Consider the following 23,056-nt stretch of genomic DNA (forward strand, 5'->3'; position numbering starts at 1 on the left):
GCTCGTGGCCTCCTGGTTCCACGATGTGTAAAATCTCTGGAAGGAGAACTTCTCTGACTGGAACCGGGTAGCCGAGGTGGGAAACGTCCGCCTCGAGGCTCTGTCTGCATTTTGATCAAGAAAAGCCTGTTTCTCTAACCTGTTAATCTCATTCTGCAGATGCTTGAAAACCTCATTAGCCATGTCGTGGTCCTCTGGGTTTTTGTCAGGGTGCCATTTCAGGTACAACCGCCTGATAATCTTCTTCCTCTCCGACTCAGGAAGCTTCCAGGCTTGCTCCACCACAGACGTCACCTCCTTTAGAATTTCTGGGAGAGAAGTAGCCTTGAGCTTTTTGGGGGAATGATGCTTGGAAGATGGGGTCTTGAGGCCCTCTCTCCCAGGGAAGAGGGGTGGGACGCTTCGAAGACCAGGGGCCAGGAACTCCGTGGGGCTGGTAGGGGTGGAAGGGGCACTGTCTCTGCTCTGGGAGCTCTCCTCTGGCCGTGAGAACTTGTACAGATCCAGAGAGCTAACGATTTTGTATTCACTGTAGCCAATGTCAATCTGATAAATCTTTCCTAGGAAGCTCGAGTTGTCGGCGTCTTCTCTTTCGACCTCTTGTACGATGATGGCATACGTGTACGTCGGCTGGTACGACCCGTAGATGTCCCCGCCTTCGGCATCGACAAGGTACCCAACATACTCTCCCGGGTAAAAGACATTCATGGGGTCCATGAGCAGGGTGTAATGAATCTCAGCAGGTATTGGCGTGCCAGGCATTGGCAGTTCAAGTTTTGATGGTTCTGAAGAGTCGTACTTCACGCCTAGGCTGTCAAGCTTCTCACTGATCCTGTAAATGTCATTGCATCCCAGCATAGCAATTAGGTAGGATGTGTCGGAGATCAGGTTGTCGGTCGCCGACTTCAGCGTCATGGCCAAGGCCAGCAGGAAGTTGATGTCCTTACTGTCTGAGTGTTGTATGTACAGCAGGATGACGGCATTCCCAAACCGCTTCAGGAAAGCGAAGGTCTCGCTCCTGCTCTGGGGGATGGGGTTGAAGCCTTTCACCCGTAGTGTGGTCTGAAGCTTCTCGAAGCAGGACACCTTCAGCCCTTCCCGGAGGGCCTTGCAGAGGCGGATGGCCTTCTCCTCATTGGCCAGGAAGGCATTGTCATTCTCATGCTTCATGATCCTGACGAGGCCCGCGATGAACTGCTCAGAGGACAGCAGGAGCTGCAGCCGGCCTTGGAGTGAGCACAGTGCCCCGAACTGGCACACCCTGGGGGTCTCCTCGTCCAGCTGCTCCTCCAGGATGCTGCTCAGCAGGCGCGGACGCAGTTTCTGGGGGAAGAGCATGATGAGCTTGGTGTGGAAGCCGTGGTCCTTCCCCAAGTAACACTGGCTGAGGTCCACCAGCATCTGCACCCCGATGCTGCCCTGGATCCGGCTCTTGTAGTGTGGGGCGTCATCGAACACCAGGATGCTCGACCTGACCAGCCGGCCATCCTGGCTTGGCAGGTAGAGTGCGAGGTCCCGGATGTTCTCCAGGTCGCTCCGTACCTTGACGGAGTCGTTCTGCAGACTCCTGAACAGGCCAGAAACAACCCTCTTGACAGTGCGCATCTCGTTCGGGTCCAGCTGCTTCCCTTCGGAGTTCTTGAAGATGCGGCTCAGCACCTCCACATACTGCTTGGTGGAGATGACGTCCTCAGTACCCAAATGTTTGAACAGCTGGTGGAAGGTGCCCAGCTCTAAGGGCAGCTTGTACAGATACGGCTTGAAATCGGACTCGTACTCCAGGTTGATCACCACCTCCTCTGGCTTCAGGAGCTTCCAGCCATCTTCCACCATCACAAAAGCAACACCCCGCAGATGGAAACGGAACTCTCTCTTCTCGGCGCTGAGGAACTCGTATATGCTCCTCAGGACCTTGGCTCTAGTCCTGACCATATCTTCATCCAGTGTCGTGATGTTGCACACATTCCTGCAGTTGTTGATGACCTTGTCCACGGGGGGGTCAAGGTTCACGTTCAGCAGGCTCAGAACCTGCTCCAGCTGCTCCTGGGGGCCGAGGTCACTCCCTGCTTGCTCCCTGATGCTCAGGGGCGTGGCCTTCTCTGGGAGGATGGGGCAGGACGTCCACAGCAGCTGCAGCACATCACACTGCTTGAACTTCGGGTTCACCTGGGCACCGCTGAACCTGATGAGGGGGAGCGTCCCGTTCACCTCCTGATATTGAGGGTGAAATCGGATGAACTCTGCGGGAGCCCGCTCTGGACACAAGAAGGGGATCAGAGACAGTTCTTTCAGGAAGTCCCCCACGAACAGATCCATTCGTTCCTGGAATATGTGATGGAGAAGGATGTCGACCGTGTTCTGCAGCGTTTCCTTAGACCAGTTTTCTGTATTAGCTCGCACACTGATCTCCTTAGCAAACTGCAACAACTGCTGCTGAGAAAGGATGTGTTTCAGTCCAATGTTTCTTAGGAATTCTACCCAAGAGGTCATAAATGCAACTTGATTTTTGGGTTTTATAAGTTGTTCCAGTTTTTTAAAGAAGTCCTTTGGGATGAACAATTTTTCAGGAAGCATAACTTCAAAAACTCTTACAGTTCTGTCATAGAAATGCTTTGCTTGCTTTAGTCGGTTGTTAGCATCGTGGATTATCAATAAGCCTTCCAGCTTTTCAAAAAGTTGTTCCTTGATCTCAGACAGCTCCTCAACATTCGACAGTCTATTCTTGAGATAAATTAAATGCTCTAGTTTTGCATCGTAAGAGAGATTTTCAATTTTTGGTAAGAGGTGTTTCAAATATACCTCAAGATCATCCACAGGTACACAACCCAGAAGCTCATACAGTTCTTTCAGGTGTATTTTTTCTTCAAGAAATGCAGAGGACGATGATTGCGTCCATTTTTCCACTTCAGCGGAGGGAATACTTTTTGTAAGCACGTAGCATGTTCCAAACTTTGCAATGCTCATGTAGCGACCACTGATGGATTTGTAGCATGGAAGTGACTTTAAAATTTTTATGTCATCTTGAGACATCAAGTGATTCAAATTGCAGTTGAAATACATCAAAAGTGCTTCAAAGTCATTTTCCACTAATTTTTCAGTTCTAAACGTTGAGGTTTGGACCATGTAATGCACAGCCTTCAAAATGCTTGTGGGGCTCTCTATGTTGGCCGTGTGAGAGGACAACAGAGGGACAAATGCACTGTCTTTGGAGCAGATTTTGTTCAAAGCCAGCTGAATGCAGCCAGCTTTCATGAGGGCATGAAAAACCTTATCAGTCTGGGCATTTGGGAATACAGCGATGTGCATGAGGCTCAGCGGGAGCAGGACGTCCCCCTCAGGGACCACAAGCTGGTTGGCCGACACAGTGAACTTTGTTCCGGGGAGCAGGGCCCAGTCTCTCAGGGTGTCCATGACGGCATCAAAGGCTGGCTTTGTTTCCTCTTGGTCCTCCTTCACGTTCATGGACTCGCTGATGAAATGCCAGGCATTCTTCAGCCAAGACTCACTGGCAAAGCTGTCTTTCCACTTGGTGCAGCTCTTGGTCTTGTACTCGCGGGGCAGCACAGAGGGCAGCAGGTCAGCAAAGCTGGAAATGTCAAACACTTTTGCGACTTTGCAGTTCAGTAAAATATTGCTGTACTTCAAGTACAGTGTGTTCATGAACAGGTCTTTGCGGGATGGGATCAGTTCATGGTATGTTGTTAGAAACTTGGGACGTTTTGCATCAAAAGTTTGCAAAACACTGTCCAGGGTAATGAGAAGGGGCAGGCCCTCCACTTCAAACTCACTTTCTTCTGTGTCCTTAAAACAATAATCGACTAAAAGTTTTAAACTGTGGAAAAGCTTCAGGTTGGTCTGCTGGAGACGACAGGGCAGCTTCCCAATATGGCAGTTGGTGTCGGGGGAGGAAAAGGTCATTAAGAAAGCCCGGACATCGGCAGGGGTGACGTAGCTCACAGGGATGTTGGCGTCCACAAGGCAGTGGTACAGGTTAGCAGTCTCATCACAGTTATAAACCAGGTTGAAGCCGATCTCCAAGAGCAGGTGTTTCAGCCTGTAGACGTTTTCTGCGACCGTTTTGCGTGTGGTGATGTTATAATCTGTGTTTTTAAGGTGCTGTAGCTCATCCTGCAGTAGATTGTCAAAGAACGGCCTGGTTTTATTTGAGGTGGACATGTTGACCCAGGTGATGATGACGGCGGAGTGCAGGTCGGAGCCGTCGATGCTGGGAGCACGCACCACTGGAAGGAGGCGCTTCATGTCATCGTGGATGCAGCTGTACAGCGCCTTCACCAAACAGTACAGGTCTGGCTGGAGGTCCAGCCTGTTGACGGGGAAGAATGACAGGAACTTCTTCAGCGTGTCCTTGACAACGTGGATGGGCGTGCTCTGCAGGACCGACAGCGTTGGGTCGGAGCCGGGGAAGTAGCGCTTCTTCAGCTGGGCCAGCAGCTCCACATACGCAGGCGCAATGAGTGCCGTCATCAGGCTGCTGTTCCAGTCGCTGCGCACGCCGACCCCATTGTCATCTCGCCACAGGTTCCTGCGGGCCGAGTCCAGTGCAAAGTGGCCGTTCACGTGGAATGGGAGCCCCGTCTCTAAAGAGAGTGGCAGGAAGCAGAAGACCCTGTGGGGCTTCTTGTAGTTGTGGGTGATGCAGGCAGCCACACCCCCGCGAGGGAAGAGTGTGATGTCCTGGTTCTTGTGTGCTGACACAACGCTCTTGGACACCTTGTCCATGCTAGAGAAGCCAGACCTGTTACAGATGAGCCAGGTGGTGAGGCTCCCCTCAGAGTCCTCAGTGTCCATGGTGTAGGTGACCTGCTGCACTGGGATGTCTGGGAGCTGCCTCTTCTTTGTGACACTGTCAATGACAGACGCGTGAAACTGCTTCCTCTTCAGCCGGTCCCCGTCAGTGATGTTGCCCTTCACGGAATACAGCACGTTCAGGGCACCCGTGGCTTTGTCTATTTCACAAATAGAGATTTTTTCCATGTGGTTAAGAAACATTAACAGCTCTGCCCCATCTGACCGCAGCTTGTCCAGGAGGTTCTGGACCATCCTATCAGACGATGGAACTGATGAGATCTCCGAAACCTTTGCCATCTCTGCGTTACGGAGAGGGAATCGGAACATCGTGCAGTTGTCCAGCTTGAAGTGGGTTCCCAGGTAAAGATCCAGGACGTCCGAGAACTGAGTTCTAAAATCCGCATCCAGGTCTCTAAACATGCGTCCAGGACTGACAGATGTGGCCCCTGGTGCATACCTGGCATGAGGGTCGAAAATGCACAGGATGTCATTGCCAGAGATGAAGGAGGGGCAGTCTGTGATGTGATATACGGAGTTGAACCCCACCCCATACTGCCCGGTCTTACAAGGGTTCCCTTCCTTGGTGCCTCTGCCCAGGTTCTGGATCCCTCTGACGTCATCCTCCGTGAAAGGCTGGTTGTTGTACACACACAGTGCTGGCCCCTGCAAGGGTGCCCACTTATCATCAAATATCCTGTCCACTGGGTGCTGCCTGGGGTCAAACACAAAGCAGATCTCCGTGGCTTTTGCATCATCAGCGTTCTGAAGCAGCTCTTTCAACATTTCCTTTTCTGAAGGATAGGCATTGAGGATGCTCTTAATTCTGCTGGTCAGTTTTTCTTTCTGCCCAAACTCCGAGCCCAGCGTCGTGAAGCACACGTTGGATGCATACCGTTCCAGGGCTTTGTGCCGCTTTGGCACTGCACCCAGTTTCACGGCTACTTCCCTGGGTATGTCTGCATGACAGTACTTGACAGTGCTGTCCTTCACTTTTATCCAGGGACAGTCATTATAGCACAGAGACTTCGCAGGGAGAAGCTTAAGGTTAGTATCTGGCAATAATATGTGGCCATAATTTTTCTCACAAAATTCTTGTTTCTTTTCTCTAATGAGACTCCATATCCCCTCACTGATTATTCGCCGGCAGAGCTGAAAATTCTCTTCTGTTACTTGTTTGGTTTCTTTTTCTTGAGCTATGGATTCCAAAACGAGGGCAAAATCTTCCACAGTGAAAGACTGCCTCACACCCACACTTTCAAAAAGTTCACGGAAATTATTTTTATATTTATTAGGCAACTGATAAAGGTATGGGGCTGCTTCAAAATTTAAATGAAAAGCCACCTTTTCTGAGTTGACATATGCATTCTCAACTAGAATGAAGCTAAAGGTTTTCAGCTTTTCAGTGACTGCCGTCTTGGTGCTGTCATTCTGCATCATCGCCTCATGGAGGTATTTGTAGCAAGCGTTGGTGATGTTCTCCTGATATAATGTGATCCCATCATCAACTGACTTTGCAACTTCTCTCAGCTGGTTCACAACCAGCTCAACTGTGGGTTTCCGGAGCAAACCCAGAAACTCCTTCACCGCCAAGGGCACAGACCCACAGCCTCTGAAGGAATGAGAATTTTCATTTAGAATTGGTTGCAAAAGACAGACTATATCCTGGTGCTCAGCTATATAGAGGTCAGTTGCTGCAAACATGGTTTCAGGCTTAAAGCTGTTGCCTTTCCAATCCAAAGAGAAACCTGCCGGCTTCGTCAGAAATGGGAGGAAGGGGATTGTTTGATACGTTGCAGCAAAATCCTTTGCTCTTGGATCCCTTATTTTCAGTTTTTCATCAATAAGACTTAACAGGATGCTACTTCGTAGACAAGCAGCGCCGTGATCACTTTTATTAATTTCAGCTACTGACTCTGCACGCTCCAGCATGTCGTCCCACAAAATATCATCCTTCGCCATACCTAGCTGGACTAGTTTGATCAGAATAATAGGGTTTAGATAGTCCTGAGTGGAACCGTACGGAAATCGTCCATCTTTAGTATCAAATAACTTAGCGACGCGTCCTTCAGGGTGGATTAATCTTGATGGTAAAACCAAAGGATGCCCCTCCAAAGAGCAGGGGATACATGGGGTAACGCGGAGGATCCCCGAGAACTCATCAACTTTCTCATTTAGGACAAAATTCATTAAAGGATCTCTGAGTTCTGCTTCAATTTCCTGAATATTTGGGAAAAACACTTCTGAAAAAAACTGTCTCTCTGAAAATGTATTTTCCAACAGTATCTGTTTGCAGCCAGCTTCTTCAAATCCTAGCTTTACCGAAGAAGGAAGTTCAACAGCACAAAGGTTTTTCGACCCTGTCTTCTTGAGGTATTTCAAAAATATCTTGAACGCGGCTGGACCAACATCTCTTCTTTTAAGTATGGAGTCATCCAGAAATCTCACGTTCTTCATGGAGACCCACATGGACCCGTCGGAGAAGACCCTCGTCAAGTCCTTCCCTTTCCCATGGGCGATGTCTTCATAAAACCCTTGGCAGATGACAGAAAAGTCATCATGCACTAGGTCGGGGTCAGGCCATACAGTGTGGTAAGTGTAGTCCGTCAGCTCCCCGCTGGCAGCTAGCTCACGCAGCACGCTGAGAGCCTCCAAGTATGCTTTCACGACCACGTGCCTCATAAAGGTGGTGTTCCAGCGCCCCTTCGTGTCTGTCTTCCAGATCTCTTTCCTGTTTGAAGTAACAGCAAAGCACCCATTGATGTGAACTGGCAATCCCGTCTTTATCCGCAGGGGTAAATAGCAGAACACTTCTCCAGCCTGTGGCCGCACGGCCCACTTCTGGTCCTGGACTTCAGCAAGGAGAACCGCCACAGCCCCACATGGGACCAGGCCCAACCTTCTCCCGCTCTCACTCAGGGAGAACCTGAGTGCCTCCCCTGTGTCCATGCAGGTACAGATCAGCCATGTGGTACAATCCACAGTTTTCTGGGGCAACTCATCCGACGGCTTTTTGGATTGGCCCGCCTTAGCCATTTCAAAGAGAGCAGCCGGGTCATCTTCTGGACCTCTGAAAAGTGGTGACTGTAAGTCCGCAATCCTTCGGAACACATGGTGAAATTCCTCCACTGTGATCTGCAGGATGCAAGATGACTTGGGGGCCTCGGCGGGGAGCTTTTTGTTACTGGTGCCACAAGTTTTCATGAGCTTAGCAGCTTCTTTTAGAACGCTGATGACAGGTGCGGTCAGCGCTTTGGTGGAGCATGGTTTTTTTTTTATGACTATTGTGTCCTGTGCTAAGCTGGGATTGGTCTCCTCAATCTTCAGGTACTTCAAGTACATGGAGGTTACATTCTGAGTGAAAATGATGAGTCTGTGTCCACAGAGACTAAACTCATCCACCAGAGAGTAGATGTCAGCTGTGTTGTAGCAGGTGCTGCTGACCTCGCTCACTTTGGCTTCCTGCTGGGTTCTGAAGGACAGTCGGAACAGAGTCCCGCTATAACTGTAGGGTGCCTCCACCGTCAGGGGCAACTGACAGTCAAACACGTTCATGAATGGTTTGAACTGATTAGGAAACTTCCTGAGTCTCTTCTGCTGTTTGCTCCAGTTAATTTTGATCCCAGGGTTAGACCTGTCCTTAATGTGCTTGCTAATGTGGTTGATGTTCGGGTCAAACATTATCATGAACTCTCGGCTCATAATGACAGGGATGTCAGTGATGTGGTACACAGAGTTGAACCCAAGACCAAACTTCCCAACCTTGTCAACTTCGGCCCTCTTCAGAGATTCCCCAAGCCTGGTTATGTTCACGAAGTCTGAATCCGAGAACTGGGAGTTGTTGAACGACCACAGAGCCGGCCCATGGCACGCTGCCATCCCCGGGTCTAGGAGATTCTCTCGGATGTCCATGTTTCTTCTCATGTCAATCATGAAGCTGCATTCTGTTGCATTTGCATCATCAGCATTTTGAAGAAGCTCTTTAAAGATATCTGACACCGAAGGGTACTCTTCCAGAATGTTTTTGATCCTTACCGTCAGCGGTTCTCGTTGTCCTGACTGCTCAAAGCCCATGTTCTCAGGGTTGATTAGTCTTGTACTGAGGCATGGGACTTTCAGCCACTCGGCTGTTTTCATGGGTATGTCCTCATGCACCAAAATGATAGGCTCCACAGAATCTTCCAGTAAGTCATTCAGGTCATCAACTTTGATGTCACAGTAGCAGCATTCATGAATTGGCTTCATGATGAGCTTGGAAGGGTTCTTGCTATGATGTATAGGAACTGGTGTGTTGGGGCTTGCTGGAATCTGATTGCTGTAAAGCCACCTGATAATGTTCAACATAAGATGAAGATTCTGTTTGCTTTCCTGGTCACTGAGGTCTTGGTCACTTTTGAGATACACCTTCTGAATGACCATGGAAATATGATCTGCTGTCAACTCCTCTATTGAGCCACAGGCCTTAAACAGCTGGTGGAACTTTGCCATGGTTTTAGGCACACTATGCAAATAAGGCTGAAGGTCAAGATCATGGAATGGTTTTATCACAGCTTGGGCGAGAGGACAGAACTTTTTGCCAGTCCAAACCCACGGAAATTTTAAGGCTCTGAAAGCATCTTTCCCTTCATTTAAATGATCATGCATGAATCCATAAATTTCAAGCAAAATATGTTGGAATTGGTAGTAGTCTTCATCACTAAAGGTCTTTGATGTATACCAATCCACAACGATCTTAAAGTGCTTTAAGACAGCGTTGATACCAGGTTTTGTGAGGATGCCTAAAGCTTTCTCCAAGTTTACATGTACGCTCTCCACGAGGGGAAGTGACGAGCCAACCAGGATGGCATGGGCTGCATCGCACATGTCAGGGGGTGCACAGAGCTCACAGAGGTCGCCCTTCCAGACTAAGGAGCCTGGGTAGTTTGGGGGCCTTTCCTTGCAAGCTGGAACCCATTTTATCTTCTTTAAGGTCGCCTTCCCTTCACATGAGTGCAGCAGGGCAGGGTTCTTATTTAAAACCAGTAAGAGTGTCCTGGCTTTCTTCAGGAGAGTGTCCTGATTTGGACAAGAACTGGCCTGTAAGGCTTCAATTTTTTTAGCCACTTGCACAACATCTTTCTCTTTGAGACTGGCTTCATTTTTCAAGCCAATCTGTCTTAAAGAGTGAAGGATGTCTGGGGAGGTAAAGGCCGAAGGTGGGAAACAAGCTTCCTCTTCGTCATAGAAGAGGTCCTTCAACACCTCTATGTCAGGATCGAAGAGTTCATTGGCCATCACCAGCCGCCCTGGCGGGAGCTGAATAAATTTTAGTGGTATTAACCAATCAAGCACATTTGGGTTCTCACTTTTGAGAGAGGACAGGTTCTCAAGGACCCATAGCACAAGGTGTGTCACCTCTTCTTGAGAGTAAAATGTACTTTCTATGTCTTTTAAGATGAGCTTCAAGCAGCTGGTGGTCCTGACCTTCTCCACCTTCAGCAAGTTCGCCAGGCGGATGGTGGCCTCATCGCTGCTGTCGACCACTGAGATGGAGAGCCGCAGGCCAGCCGGGAGAGTGGCCGCAGGGTGCAGGACCCTGCAGCCCTTCAGCCTGGTGTAGGAGGACAGCCCCTGGCTGGATGAATGGTTGATGCGCTTGAATATTGTCAGCTCCTGAATTATTCTCTTCTCCTTCTCACTGCTCTTAGTCAAGTTGGCTAAGAACTTACGCAGGGCGTCTTTGTGCGTTGGAAGCAGCGATGCAACCTGGTTACACAGCTTCTGCAGAGGCAACTTCTCCATGATGTGCAGCACAGCACTCGGTGAGGGCAGGTGGATATATTTTTTAATAAGTGGGTGCTGTATGGAGGCATCTAATTTTTTAAGGACAATCCCTCCAAGCTTCTGTACCACATCCGCTAAAAATTCTGGAAGCTGTGCTTCTGACTCGTCATCTAAAATGACTGATGAAGGAGCCCTGAGTCTGATGAGCTCCACACATGTCTGCCCTTCTTCTAGTGGGGTCCTGGGGATGAGCGGCATCTCATCAAATAAAGTCAGATCCTCTGAAAAATGTACGTAGAGATGCTTCCACACCATCCTAAGCCATGACACAGACGGGTGCTTTCTGTCTTCATCGCATGGGTACCACTGGACAATCAACTCTCTGCCAGGCCAGAATGTGTTCATTACTTCTTTGATAAGACGTGCAAAGCGATCTGTATTAAGGAGCTGAAGCTGAGTGCAGGGTCTTCCTGCAAGTCACATAAAGAGATGCTATGAGTACATACAAGTCTGCTGTCACTCATTTAACTTGCATATTCTTGCATAGTGGATAGGCCTAGAAAGTCACTTTGAGAGTTTTAAGCACACTGTAAAAATGCAACAATTTGGCATAATTGTGCTGATAGAGCCTAGAGAAGTAATATTTTTCTCTGGAAAGTGCTTACTTTATTTTTTTTATAAATTTTATTTATTTTATTTGGCTGCATCAGGTGTTGGCTGCGACACACAGGATCTTCAGTCTTCACTGAAGCATGTGGGACCTTTAGTTTGTAGCAAGTGTGATCTAGTTCCCTGGCCAGGGATTGAGCCAAGCCTCCTGCATTGGGAGCACGAGTCTCAGCCACTGGACCACCAGGAAAGCCCCTGGAAAGTGCTTATTTTAAATAAATACATAGAATGCATTTACATGCATTTTAAAAATTACCCTATAGTATCACACAAATGTAATCAACATGGAAAATAATTTTTAGTTGTGATTTGATCACAAATAAGACCATCAAAGAAAATGTAAATAAAGCTTAAAGGAGCCTCATTTTATTTAAGAATAATTTATAAGCAGGCCCTGTAAGAATTTTTCTTTGTGGTGCTCCCAGGAGCCAAGCAGCTGAAAGGATAAAGTGAGGCTCCAGGTGAGAGTATGGGGACTGGTGTCCCTGTCCTAGCTGACCCAGGCTGTAGGAACTGAGGCCGCCAGGAGCCTGGAGCTTACTGTCTACCACGACTGGACATTTGAGAAGAGGGGGCTAGCACGGCCTCTCTGGGACTTGAGGGCTCACTGGAGAGAGGAAGGGGCCAAGGTTACAGCTCTGAGATGCTCTGTGCATGTCCAGGCAGGGAGCACAGCCACGACCCTCCGAGGCAGAGTTTCACTTGTGCTTATCACCCAGGAAAGGGCATTCTTCTGGACTCTGGCCTTGGCAGCAATGCTTCAGGGATAAGCAACAGGGCACAGGGGCCAGCTGTGATGGCATCCTTTCCCCACCAGGTAGCTGCACCCTGGTACGGTTGATAAACCAGGAGGCTAGTAAGGTTTTCTCTGGGGAAAAAACATGTTTGCTGATTTTCAGCCACTGGTCTAGAAGATAACATTTTATTTCTAAGCACAGTTTGTGTTTCTGTGTATTTGTCTACAATACCAGGGATAATAAAATTTTAAAATAACATGATATACCTGTGGGTATATATTTGCCTATACAGGGAAATAAAAAGCATCTCAAATTCAATCTTATGCAAACTAACATTCCATTTTCTCCCCAGCATACATATAACATCTAGACTCTGGAAAGACTAATTTTGGAAAAAAATATAAAAAGGGGAACACCTCAAGCCCCTTGAAATTTTGTCCATCAATATCTGTTAACCAGGGAAGGACACTCTTATTTCACAGACTCACATACCAGGGAGATGGCCTTAACTTCTACCAAGAAGATTCTCTCTCATGTTACAATAAGACATTTAAAATTACTGCCACAGAAGTTTAAGCAAGGACACACTTCTGCAACTGTTGAAGACACCAATACCCATGTCCTAATTATTGTCAGTTTCTACACTATGTGACATAGGCTGAGTCAGGCAGTAGTGTTTAAGAAGTCACAAAATCTTGTCTATAGTCTGACTAGCACAGCCTCCTTGGTCTGTGAGTCCCATTAAAATATTATTTTTTAATTCATTTTTAATTTTCTGAAAAATGCTTACTGAATTATCTATAATAGAATATCCAAATCACAAGGCAAGGATATAATATCAAAGATACAAAAAAAGAGTTAGAAATTAAAATTCAGAACACTCAAAAAACAGAAAAACCAAATGTGCAGCACACTGTGTTCCATGTTAATAACTGCCACCCAACATGCACTCTGCAGAAAATCCTGTCCAATAACCTTGCATGAAATTCAGCAGCCTATAAGCCACATACCTACCTTCAGGACAGCTGTCTAGTATCGATGTGCAAATAAAACGTCAATGATACGCACACACCACATGTAACATGCGACCGTGTGCGCCACGTGTAACATGTGATTCACGTGTACACCACACATAATGTGATTGCACACACCACATGTAACATGTGATTGACGCACACAGCACATGTAACATGCGATTAATGCCAGTCATGCTCTGATGAAACAAATCATAAAAAATAAAGGAGAGAGAAAATGTAGTAAGAGACAATTCTAAGCACAGAAGTCAATTAGACTTGGAGTTCTGATTTCTGTTTATTTTGTAGTTAAGCTTTCAGCTTTTTCCCTAAAGTATAAATGTTAACACAGAAAAATGTCTCCATGCCCTGGATTGGGGCACCCTTGAAATTGTGAAGCACCTCAACTGGTATCCATAAAATAGTTCAACAGCATTTATTGAATGACTTGTGCTTCTGTGGCCCTGCCTTTCGAATTATCAGCACTGTCAAAAGAGGTTAAGTATTTCGTGCCAGGCATGTTCCTAGAGAGAGAGTGTTTATCAGTTGTAACTATTCAGGAACAACTCTGCTCAGAGTGGTTTGTGCTTTCCTGTGGGTCAGCTCAAGGTAAAACCGTCAGCATGCTAAATCTATGGTTCAGCCCTCACTTTGAGGAAGATTTTCCATGTGGATGGAAACAGGATGCTACAGTCCACTTGAAAATAAGATGAGGTGCCAGTTAAACTGTAGGCCATCTGTCAGTCAAATCTTCAAAGGAAGAAAAAGGAAACAAAGGACAGAAAAGCAGCACACAGGGATGGAGAGGGCAGCTCAGTGGCCAGCCCGGTGCTCCCAGAGCTCTGCGAGGTCCCAGGGAAGCCTCCCTCTACTCCACAGGGCACCAGGCTGGCTCAGAACAGCACTGCGAGCAGACTTCTCAAGAAGTCGGCAGTGACACTGCAGTGCGGCCCTCGCTTCCATCCTGAACAGGAGACAGACGACAAGTCGGGCGGTGGCCGACGCCACCCAGAGCATCCCCTGCCCCGGGGCAGGCGGCTAACCATGCAGCCTGCTGACAACAAGACTCTGCCTTCCGCTCCTTAAAGATGTAGGAATACAGTCACGGTAGCTGTGAGGGATCAGCCACTTTTCCTACAAACTAGAAAACAAGGTTAATACTTTTATGAATTATCACTATAACAGTGACTTAGCTTCTAAATTAATTTTAGCTTCAAGGAATAGACTGACTCCAAATGTTTACTATAATGTTTACTATAAAAACAGTTTCTATAAAGCTAATCTCATATCCTGATTTTCCAAGGGAAACAGAAACTGGAGGAAAACAATACAAGTCTATCAAAATTTTTTATAAAAAGACAGTCAATAACTGACACTTCACGGACAGAGATCCTAGAATGGATGTCCCTCTGTCCATTTCAATCTCATCATATAACAAGTGTGGACACTCTCACCCTTCCATTAAATCCCACAGCTTAAACACCAATCTCAGCATAATTGTTTCATTTGAGACTAAATGTTCTATGAACTGAAACATGGCCTGATTGTGGCATGTGTAACAACCACCTATGTACTCTACTAGTATAGTTTCCTCTCTCCTTTAATTGTTAGCACCAGAAAATAATACTGATATAACTTCTAGCTACTGGGGTAAATGAAAAAACAGGATTCAAAGAATCAAATGAACAAAAACATCAGGCTGCAAATGAATACAACACTTAGTCAGTCATCATACCTGAGTATCCCCAGAGAAGTTGTTGTGCTAGAATATAATTAAATCCATTCTTAGAAAAAGCCGGAATTGTCACAGTTTTCACATAATGGCTACAGCAATTATTCTGAATCTTAAGATAGCACTGTTTTCAGAATCTTACACATCATTATGTAAAAGAAAAGCCATAAACAAACTCCAAACATAGCAGAATATACATTTAAGATTTAAGGATATACTTCAATATAATTGACCTAGGTTCGATTCCTGGGTCAGGAAGATCTGCTGGAGAAGGAATAGGCTACCCACTCCAGTTTTCTTGGGCTTCCCTTATGGCTCAGCTAGTAAAGAATCCACCTGCAATGCGGGAGACCTGGGTTAAATCCCTGGGTTGGGAAGATCTCCTGGAGAAGGGAAAGGCTACCCACTCCAGTATTCTGGCCTGGAGAATTCCATGGACTGTATAGTCCATGGGGTTGCAAAGAGTTGGACACAGCTGAGCAACTTTCACTTTCAATATAAACTAAATCCAAATTATGAAGCATTCCTACCATGTGTCTGATTCAACTGCTTTTCTTCTACTTCCTCCAAAACCTATTTACCTGCTCTTCTAACTTCCAAGAGTCACCCATTTACTCAAGTAACTTAATACAGAAATAACCTAGACCTGTGATAGAAAAAACAAAACAACAGAATCTTCACCCCAACTCTGAAGCTCCAGATAGTCCTAAGTCCTTCAAGCTCTTTCAGCCTCAATGTCTCTGTCCCTCAGAGGAGGATTAAGGTGGAGAACAAATAAGACACAGAAGATATGCATTTGAAAAGAAATTCTGACTCACGGCCACACTACAGGCATCTGCCTGCTTGTATCCCCGTCCCCACAGCTCCACCCCACCCAGCCCAGCAACGGAAGCTCAGCATCAGCCTATCAACCTGGCACTGGGAACATGAAAGAGACTAATGGGTGGCTTCCTAGTCTGTCTGGCCCCGGAAAACGGGGCTGTGATCAGGCAGAAAAGATTAAAAGGGTGGCGACAGACTTGAATGACACAGGTCTGTGCGGCCTGCAGGGGCAGGGGCGTGGGGGGGTGCGGGGGCAGGGATAGCACAGAGAGCCTCTCCCTGGAGGAGACTTGTGGGTTGAAGGCAAAGAGATGAACAGAAGCCTGCAGGCAGGGTGCAGGAGAGTATTTTAAGCAAAGGGGACACTGTGTGCAGAAACACAGATGCACGAAAAACCTGAATTCGTGTAAAAGAAAACTTTACCAAGTGTCCACCCTGAAGCGGGCACTGTGCCGCGCGGGGGTGACAAGCCTCACAGGGCTCTGCTCTCTCGGATGAAGGGAACTCTGGTCTCTTGAGGCCAGTCACGGGAGCCCCGCAGGCCACTCAAACAAGACCGGACCTGTCCAGAGTCAGGACACACACTGGAACCCATCAGCAGACAGTGATGAGATGAGATGAGCACAGCAGGGAGGAGGCCCTGGGGGCTCACAGCACAGCCGGAGAAGGGCGATGCAGAAATTCCGTCCCCAGAGTCCAGAGACATGAGAACAAGGGTGGTGATGGTCCTGTGCTCACAAGGAAAGATCACACAAGAGGCGAGACTGATATGGACACAAGATGAGGACTCGAGCAGGGAAAGCGTGGACTTTGAGCTCCCTGAGGAGCTCCATGGACAGAATGACAACAGTGTTTCTCATTAGCCAGGTGTCATGTTAAACTACACGCTCTATGCACACCAGCTTATCTTCAGAGAAAGCCTGCCCAAACTAAAATATCACTGGAGAGGTTGTCAATAGCCTGCCTGATGGCATCATGCAAACTGGATAAAATTCAGCTGGTAGGCTGGGACTGCCTGCCATGCTCCACTCAACCCTTATTCTCATTTCATTACACTTGTAAGAAAGAAAGCAATCTTTCGTTTCATGTAGTTGAATCTCAAGCGCCCCAGATACACTTTTCTGGAAGGATGTCACTGATGAGGAAAGAGGTTCACAGAGATCAGGTAATTTGTTGAAGGTCACACAATGGAGGAATCAAGTCTGAGCCCAGATCTGTGCATTGACAGAGCCTGGGCCCATACCCACCACCCTGCACTGCACTGCGAGTCCTGAAACTGGGGACCAACAGAAGACATACAGACTACTACACGTGTGTGATCAAGGGACCTGGGTGAACAAGGAGGCCCAAAGACCATAAGGAGTTTCTGAACTGACCCCCATTAAGGGGTCAACTAAGGAACAGAAATTCACAAATAATTCTTAAAAGCAGCCAAAGAAGTATCAGGACAACGAGAGAACCGGGGAATTAAAGATGAGTGACCAGTAGGAGCAAAGCCTCAGGGGGACCAGGTAAGAAGAACAAAACAATTTCACTGGATTTAATAATTTTTAAAAAGTCATTAACTGGTGATCTCAGTCAGGCAATTTTAATGCACTGAATGAAAAGTGCGTCTGCAGAGACAGCAGATGGTGAGCAAGTGTAGACGACAAGCACATGCCACTCCCCCGGATGCTGGACTACACAGAAAGAAAACCAAAGTCAAGGTTGGCTTTGTTTCCCCCAAATGGAGAAGACTCTGTGGATGACAACAAACTGTGGAAAATTCTTAAAGAGATGGGAATACCAGACCACCTGACCTGCCTCCTGAGAAATCTGTAACCAGGTCAGGAAGCAACAGTTAGCACTGGACATGGAACAACAGACTGGTTCCAAATAGGGAAAGGAGTACATCAAGGCTGTATATTGTCACCCTGCTTATTTAACTTATATGCAAAGTACATCATGAGAAATGCCAGGCTGGATGAAGCACAAGCTGGAATCAAGATTGCTGGGATGAACATCAATAACCTCAGATATACAGATGACATCACCCTTAAGGCAGAAAATGAAGAAGAACTAAAGAGCTTCTTGATGAAAGTGAAAGAGGAGAGTGAATAAGTTGGCTTAAAACTCAACATTCAGAAAACTAAGATCATGGCATCTGGTCCCATCACTTCATGGCAAATAGATGGGGAAACAATGGAAACAGTGAGAGACTTTATTTTTTGGGTTCCAAAATCACTGCAGATGGTGACTGCAGCCATGAAATTAAAAGATGCTTTCTCCTTCAAGGAAAAGTTATGACCAAAGTTGACAGCATATTAAAAAGGAGAGACATTACTTTGCCAACAAAGGTCTGTCTAGTTAAAGCTGTGGTTTTTCCAGTAGTCATATATAGATGTTGGACTATAAAGAAAGCTGAGCACCAAAGAACTGATGCTTTTGAACTGTGGTGTTGGAGAAGACTCTTGAGAGTCCCTTGGACAGCAAGGAGATCCAACCAGTCCATCCTAAAGGAAATCAGTCCTGAATATTCATTGGAAGGACTCATGCTGAAGCTGAAACTTCAATACTTTGGCGACCTGATGCGAAGAACTGACTCATTTGAAAAGACCCTGATGCTGGGAAAGATTGAAGGCAGGAGGAGAAGGGGATGACAGAGGATGAGATGGCTGGATAGCATCACCGACTCAGTGAACATGAGTTTGAGTAGGCTCTTGAAGTTGGTGGTGGACAGGGAAGCCTGGCCTGCTACAGTCCATGAAGTCACAAAGAATCAGACACGACTGAGCTACTTAACTGGCTGACTGAACTGAAGTGTACAACTGCAAATGAGAGGCAACAGAGTTAAATAGTGAGAGTACAGTCAGTACCACAGTACTTAGCTGAGGATTTTACAGTGAAACAAGTGGAAGATAAAACTTCCACATGATGAGGTATTTTGTTGGGGCTACTCCCACTGCCAAAGAAAACACTTCCCACGCAACTGTGTGCAGCTGTACTTCCAAATGTGGCCAATCAGATTTTACTTACATTTAGGAAAGAGAAGCCCATGGTGCTTTGTGTCAGCAAAAGGATCACATAATCGGTTTTTGCAGCCGAAAAGATCCACTGACGTTTCACGTCTGTGACGTTCCCACCATAAGAAGGGAGCCCCAGAGATGCAGCCCTCTTGGCCTCTCTTCTCATACTCCTGCCCCACACACCAGAAAGAAGACTGGCTCATTGACTGCTCAGTGTAGGAAGAAACGCCTGCCCCTGCCCAGGGGGACGCCCGGGGTAGCTCCCGCAGCTCCGCAGTGCAGGGCGGGCCAGGAAGGAAGTCGAGGTCCCCAATGCTGCCTGTGACCAGCCTGGTAAGCTCGTCCATCTCACCCTAGAGGTCACAGTACAGGCCCACAGCATGCCCTAAGCCACACCCCCAAGACCAGGGTCACCGCAGTGACGTAGGGCTGACCAGTAAGGTCTACCAACTGGTTCCTCTCTGGGTCTTCCTTCACCAACTGGGGTCCCAGGAAAGGAAAGCAAAGGGGTCATTACTAAGTCCCCACTGGCCCTACACCATAATGCTCCCCAAGCAGTAAATCTGTTCTTGGGGATAAAGTGACATCAAAAATACATTTCTGTCTAGAACTAATGGTACAAAACAACAGGGAGGATGCCCAGGAGGCAGTCCCTTCACCAAGTGGCCAGATAAAGAAACCAGAAAGGCTAGAGACCAGGATGATTAAATAATCACAAGGGTGGCAGGCTAATACTAATACTTAAATCCAGATAAGTGACAGTGAAGACAACTCCTGAGATAACTAGCTGCACATCACGGGTGACAATAACAGCAAAGACGTCCCTTCTAGTGTAAAACCAGGAACCAGAGATAAAACACAGAGTCTGCAGATGATTCCAAAATAACAAATCAGAACTCATAGTAGATGAGAAAACGAGAACACACACAGAGTGGGAAGACTCAGCTTTACAAAGACGTCAAATTACTGAGTTAACAGTAGATAAATGTAACTCATCCCAAAAATATTACGATAGGTCCCCATTCATGCAAGGCTAGAGAAGAGGTTGTGGCCACGCCCTGTGCCACAGAGTACTTGAAAATTCGAAGTAAGACCAACATTATCCTGCTGGTCTTCTACCCTTTGAGTCTGATTTGATTCTGAATAATTTTCAACTGATTTTCAACTCCCTACCTACCTCAGAAACTAATGCACATGAACAAAAATTCTCTCTTCAAAACAAAGTGAAACCACACAATGAAATAGCACTGCTGTGAGAAAGAACGGTCTGCAACTGCAGACACCAAGCTGGATCCCAAATTCAGGGCCAGTGACCGCAGCAGACTGTGTGCACATGGATTCCCCCCACAGGAAGCACAGGAAGCCCTGAGTCCATCTGTGCTGTCGAGAATCAGGGTCACAGTTGCCCTTGGGTGGCCGGGACTATCTCAGAGAGGCAGCCAGTCTTCTGGTTCTGATCTGGGTGTGTTCAGCTTATAAAATTCCACTAGACCTATACGTCAAGGCTGTATATTGCCACCCTGTTTATTTAACTTATATACAGAGTACATCATGAGAAACGCTGGACTGGAAGAAACACAAGCTGGAATCAAGATTGCCGGGAGAAATATCAATAACCTCAGATATGCAGATGATACCACCCTTATGGCAGACAGTGAAGAGGAACTAAAAAGCCTCTTGATGAAAGTGAAAGAGGAGAGTGAAAAAGTTGGCTTAAAGCTCAACATTCAGAAAACGAAGATCATGGCATCCAGTCCCATCACTTCAGGGGAAATAGATGGGGAAACAGTGGAAACAGTGTCAGACTTTATTTTTCTAGGCTCCAAAATCACTGCAGATGGTGACTGCAGCCACGAAATTAAAAGACGCTTACTCCTTGGAAGGAAAGTTATGACCAACCTAGATACCATAATCAAAAGCAGAGACATTACTTTGCCAACAAAGTTTCGTCTAGTCAAGGCTATGGTTTTTCCTGTGGTCATTTATGGATGTGAGAGTTGGACTGTGAAGAAAGCTGAGGGCCGAAGAATTGATGCTTTTGAACTGTGGTGTTGGAGAAGACTCTTGAGAGTCCCTTGGACTGCAAGGAGATCCAACCAGTCCATTCTGAAAGAGATCAGCCCTGGGATTTCTTTGGAAGGAATGATGCTAAAGCTGAAACTCCAGTACTTTGGCTACCTCATGCGAAGAGTTGACTCATTGGAAAAGACTCTGATGCTGGGAGGGATTGGGGGCAAGTGGAAAAGGGGACGACAGAGGATGAGATGGCTGGATGGCATCACTGACTCGATGGACGTGAGTCTGAGTGAACTCCGGGAGTTGGTGATGGACAGGGAGGCCTGGCGTGCTGCGATTCATGGGGTCGCAAAGAGTCAGTCACGACTGAGTGACTGATCTGATCTGATCTGATGTATAAGATAAGTATACTTTTCTGTGTGTACATTGTATTGCACTATAATGTTTTACATAAGAAGATAATAGAGAACTTGGGAAGTAAGAACTTGGAAAACTTTGGAGCAGAGAACGGCAGAGTCATAGGAAAGAATCCACATTAAGACTCCTCACAAGGCTCCTCTAAAGCTCCTGACACAGGCAACAGCAGCGTCCGGACGCCCTCCGGCTCACACCGCATTGCCCACAGCCTCCCTGCGCTCCATCCTGAATCAGCACCCCAAACCCCAACTCCTTTTGCTTCCATTTACAGGAATGAAGGTGCATGACCATTAGCAAGTTTTCCTTTAGCCATTACCTTTGAAAACAAACCAGCACACAGTACAAAAGACAGGTCACAAAGAGCACGCTTTACAACCTTACCTAGAACAAACCCAGAATTTTTCAGGCCGGTATCTAACTTTAAAAAAGTTCAATATCCTTCAATACAAAAAAAAAAAAAAGAGTGGCTGAAAGAATATAAACAAACAAACAAAAAAAATTCAGGCAACAGTCTTACAAAGGTGCTCACAGAAGTTGAAAGATAAGGTTAAACAGAACCATGGTGATTTTTGCCCCAATTATTCTGTCTTTTCCTAAAAAGTACTCCCGATAGAGGACACCCTTTCCTGCCTCGGCCCCCAGGAGTCCTCCCAACCCTGATGCACAGGTCTCTTCTCAACGTGTAGGTCCCCAAAGCCGCCCCAACACAACCATGTGGAACCCTGGAGGCAGGTGATGTAGGGGCAGAGCAGGCGGACCCCGTCTCCCCTTGCGTGTCCACCAGGCGGACCCCGTCTCCCCTTGCGTGTCCACCTAACCCACAGCAGCGCTCTCACCGCCACGTGGCCCACCAGGGAGGAGGCCGGGGGCAAAAAAGGGGAAAGAAATGGGGAAGCATGCAGGCCCGTGAGGCACTGTGCAGGGGTGAGGACCACTGCCATACCCGAACCCTAAACACAGGTTTCTAAACACAGGACCACCTTTGCATTCGGACAGACGTCAGCATCCATGACTGACACATCTCAAACCACGAGTACATGAGGTTGAACCACATGGGGCTGCTGACCAATAGGCAATTCCATACTCATTCAACTTAACAGGAAACACATAAATTGTTCACATTTTTATAATTACACTTATTTTTAAAAAGCTAAAATAGCTATAATACCTCGGGTTTGGGCAGCTTCCTTTAAAGCAGCTAGAAGGTGAGGCTTCAAGTTATCCAAAAGAAATCTTCCTTCAAGACCTGGGAAAAGGGACCTAAAAAGTGACAGAAATGCAGCAATTTTAAGTAGATAAGTTCAATGATATAATTTCAAGCCAGTTATATGTGCTCACTATTTTACCTAAATTATAAGGCACACCTCAATCACACGCAATCCTTGTAATCCAGTCCTATCCAGGTGTTGCTTTAAACCCTGAGGCAGCATGCAAACCCAGGGACAGCCCAGAATACCTTAGAGAAACATGCACTGTATTCCCTGAAATGTCAACAGGCATCCTGAGCTATAATTACCGAGTATTTTCGTGAATTTAATTTCATCAAAATAATTTCCTTTTGACTAACTTTAGTTATTACTAGCTCTTTGTAGCCATTCTTTTCTACGTTCTGTTATTAGAATTTCCAGGAACAACAACGGCTTGGACCGCTTTTTAACGCGTAAACATCTGGAGGCCCTTCCACCTTAGAACGTAATGGTGTGTTCTTTCTAACGGAGCAGCTCTGCAGAGCCCCCTAAGGCCGCACGCACACCGACGTGTGCCCCGCCTACCTGGGGTGCTCATCTGAGGCAATGTAGATCACGTCCTGGTCGCAGGCGGACGAGGAGAAGGGGACGAAGGCCCCGCTCTGCAGCGGCAGCAGCTCCAGCCCCAGCAGCTCGCTGTAGGCCTGGTCGGAGAGCACGAACTCCAGCAGATGCAGCCTCTCCGGCGCACTCGCGCCGCCCAGGCCCACCTTCCGCAGCACCTGCCGGGTCCACGCAGGCGTCACCTGCGTCAGCGGCCCGGCGCTGGAGGCCATGAGCTCCGCGGCGGCAGCCAGGTGGGCCGGGACCCGGACCACCTCCTTCCCCG

General features: G+C 47.2%; 1 protein-coding gene across 1 annotated transcript in view; it reads right to left on the bottom strand.

Annotated features, from left to right (window-relative positions):
* SACS (sacsin molecular chaperone) overlaps positions 1-23,013 on the bottom strand; it is a 25,352-nt gene extending 2,339 nt beyond the window's left edge. The window contains exons 1-4 of the mRNA XM_010851198.1: positions 22,753-23,013; positions 22,149-22,240; positions 14,724-14,750; positions 1-11,039 (exon numbers count right to left, since the gene is read on the bottom strand). Of these exons, the coding sequence (XP_010849500.1) occupies positions 1-11,039; positions 14,724-14,750; positions 22,149-22,240; positions 22,753-23,003 (11,409 nt within the window). The 5' untranslated portion in view covers positions 23,004-23,013. The remainder of the gene's footprint in view (positions 11,040-14,723; positions 14,751-22,148; positions 22,241-22,752) is intronic.
* Positions 23,014-23,056: the final 43 nt, after the last annotated feature.

The sequence above is a fragment of the Bison bison genome, unplaced genomic scaffold, assembly GCF_000754665.1.
Source record: "Bison bison bison isolate TAMUID 2011002044 unplaced genomic scaffold, Bison_UMD1.0 scf7180017864299, whole genome shotgun sequence".
NCBI classification, from domain to species: Eukaryota; Metazoa; Chordata; class Mammalia; order Artiodactyla; family Bovidae; genus Bison; species Bison bison.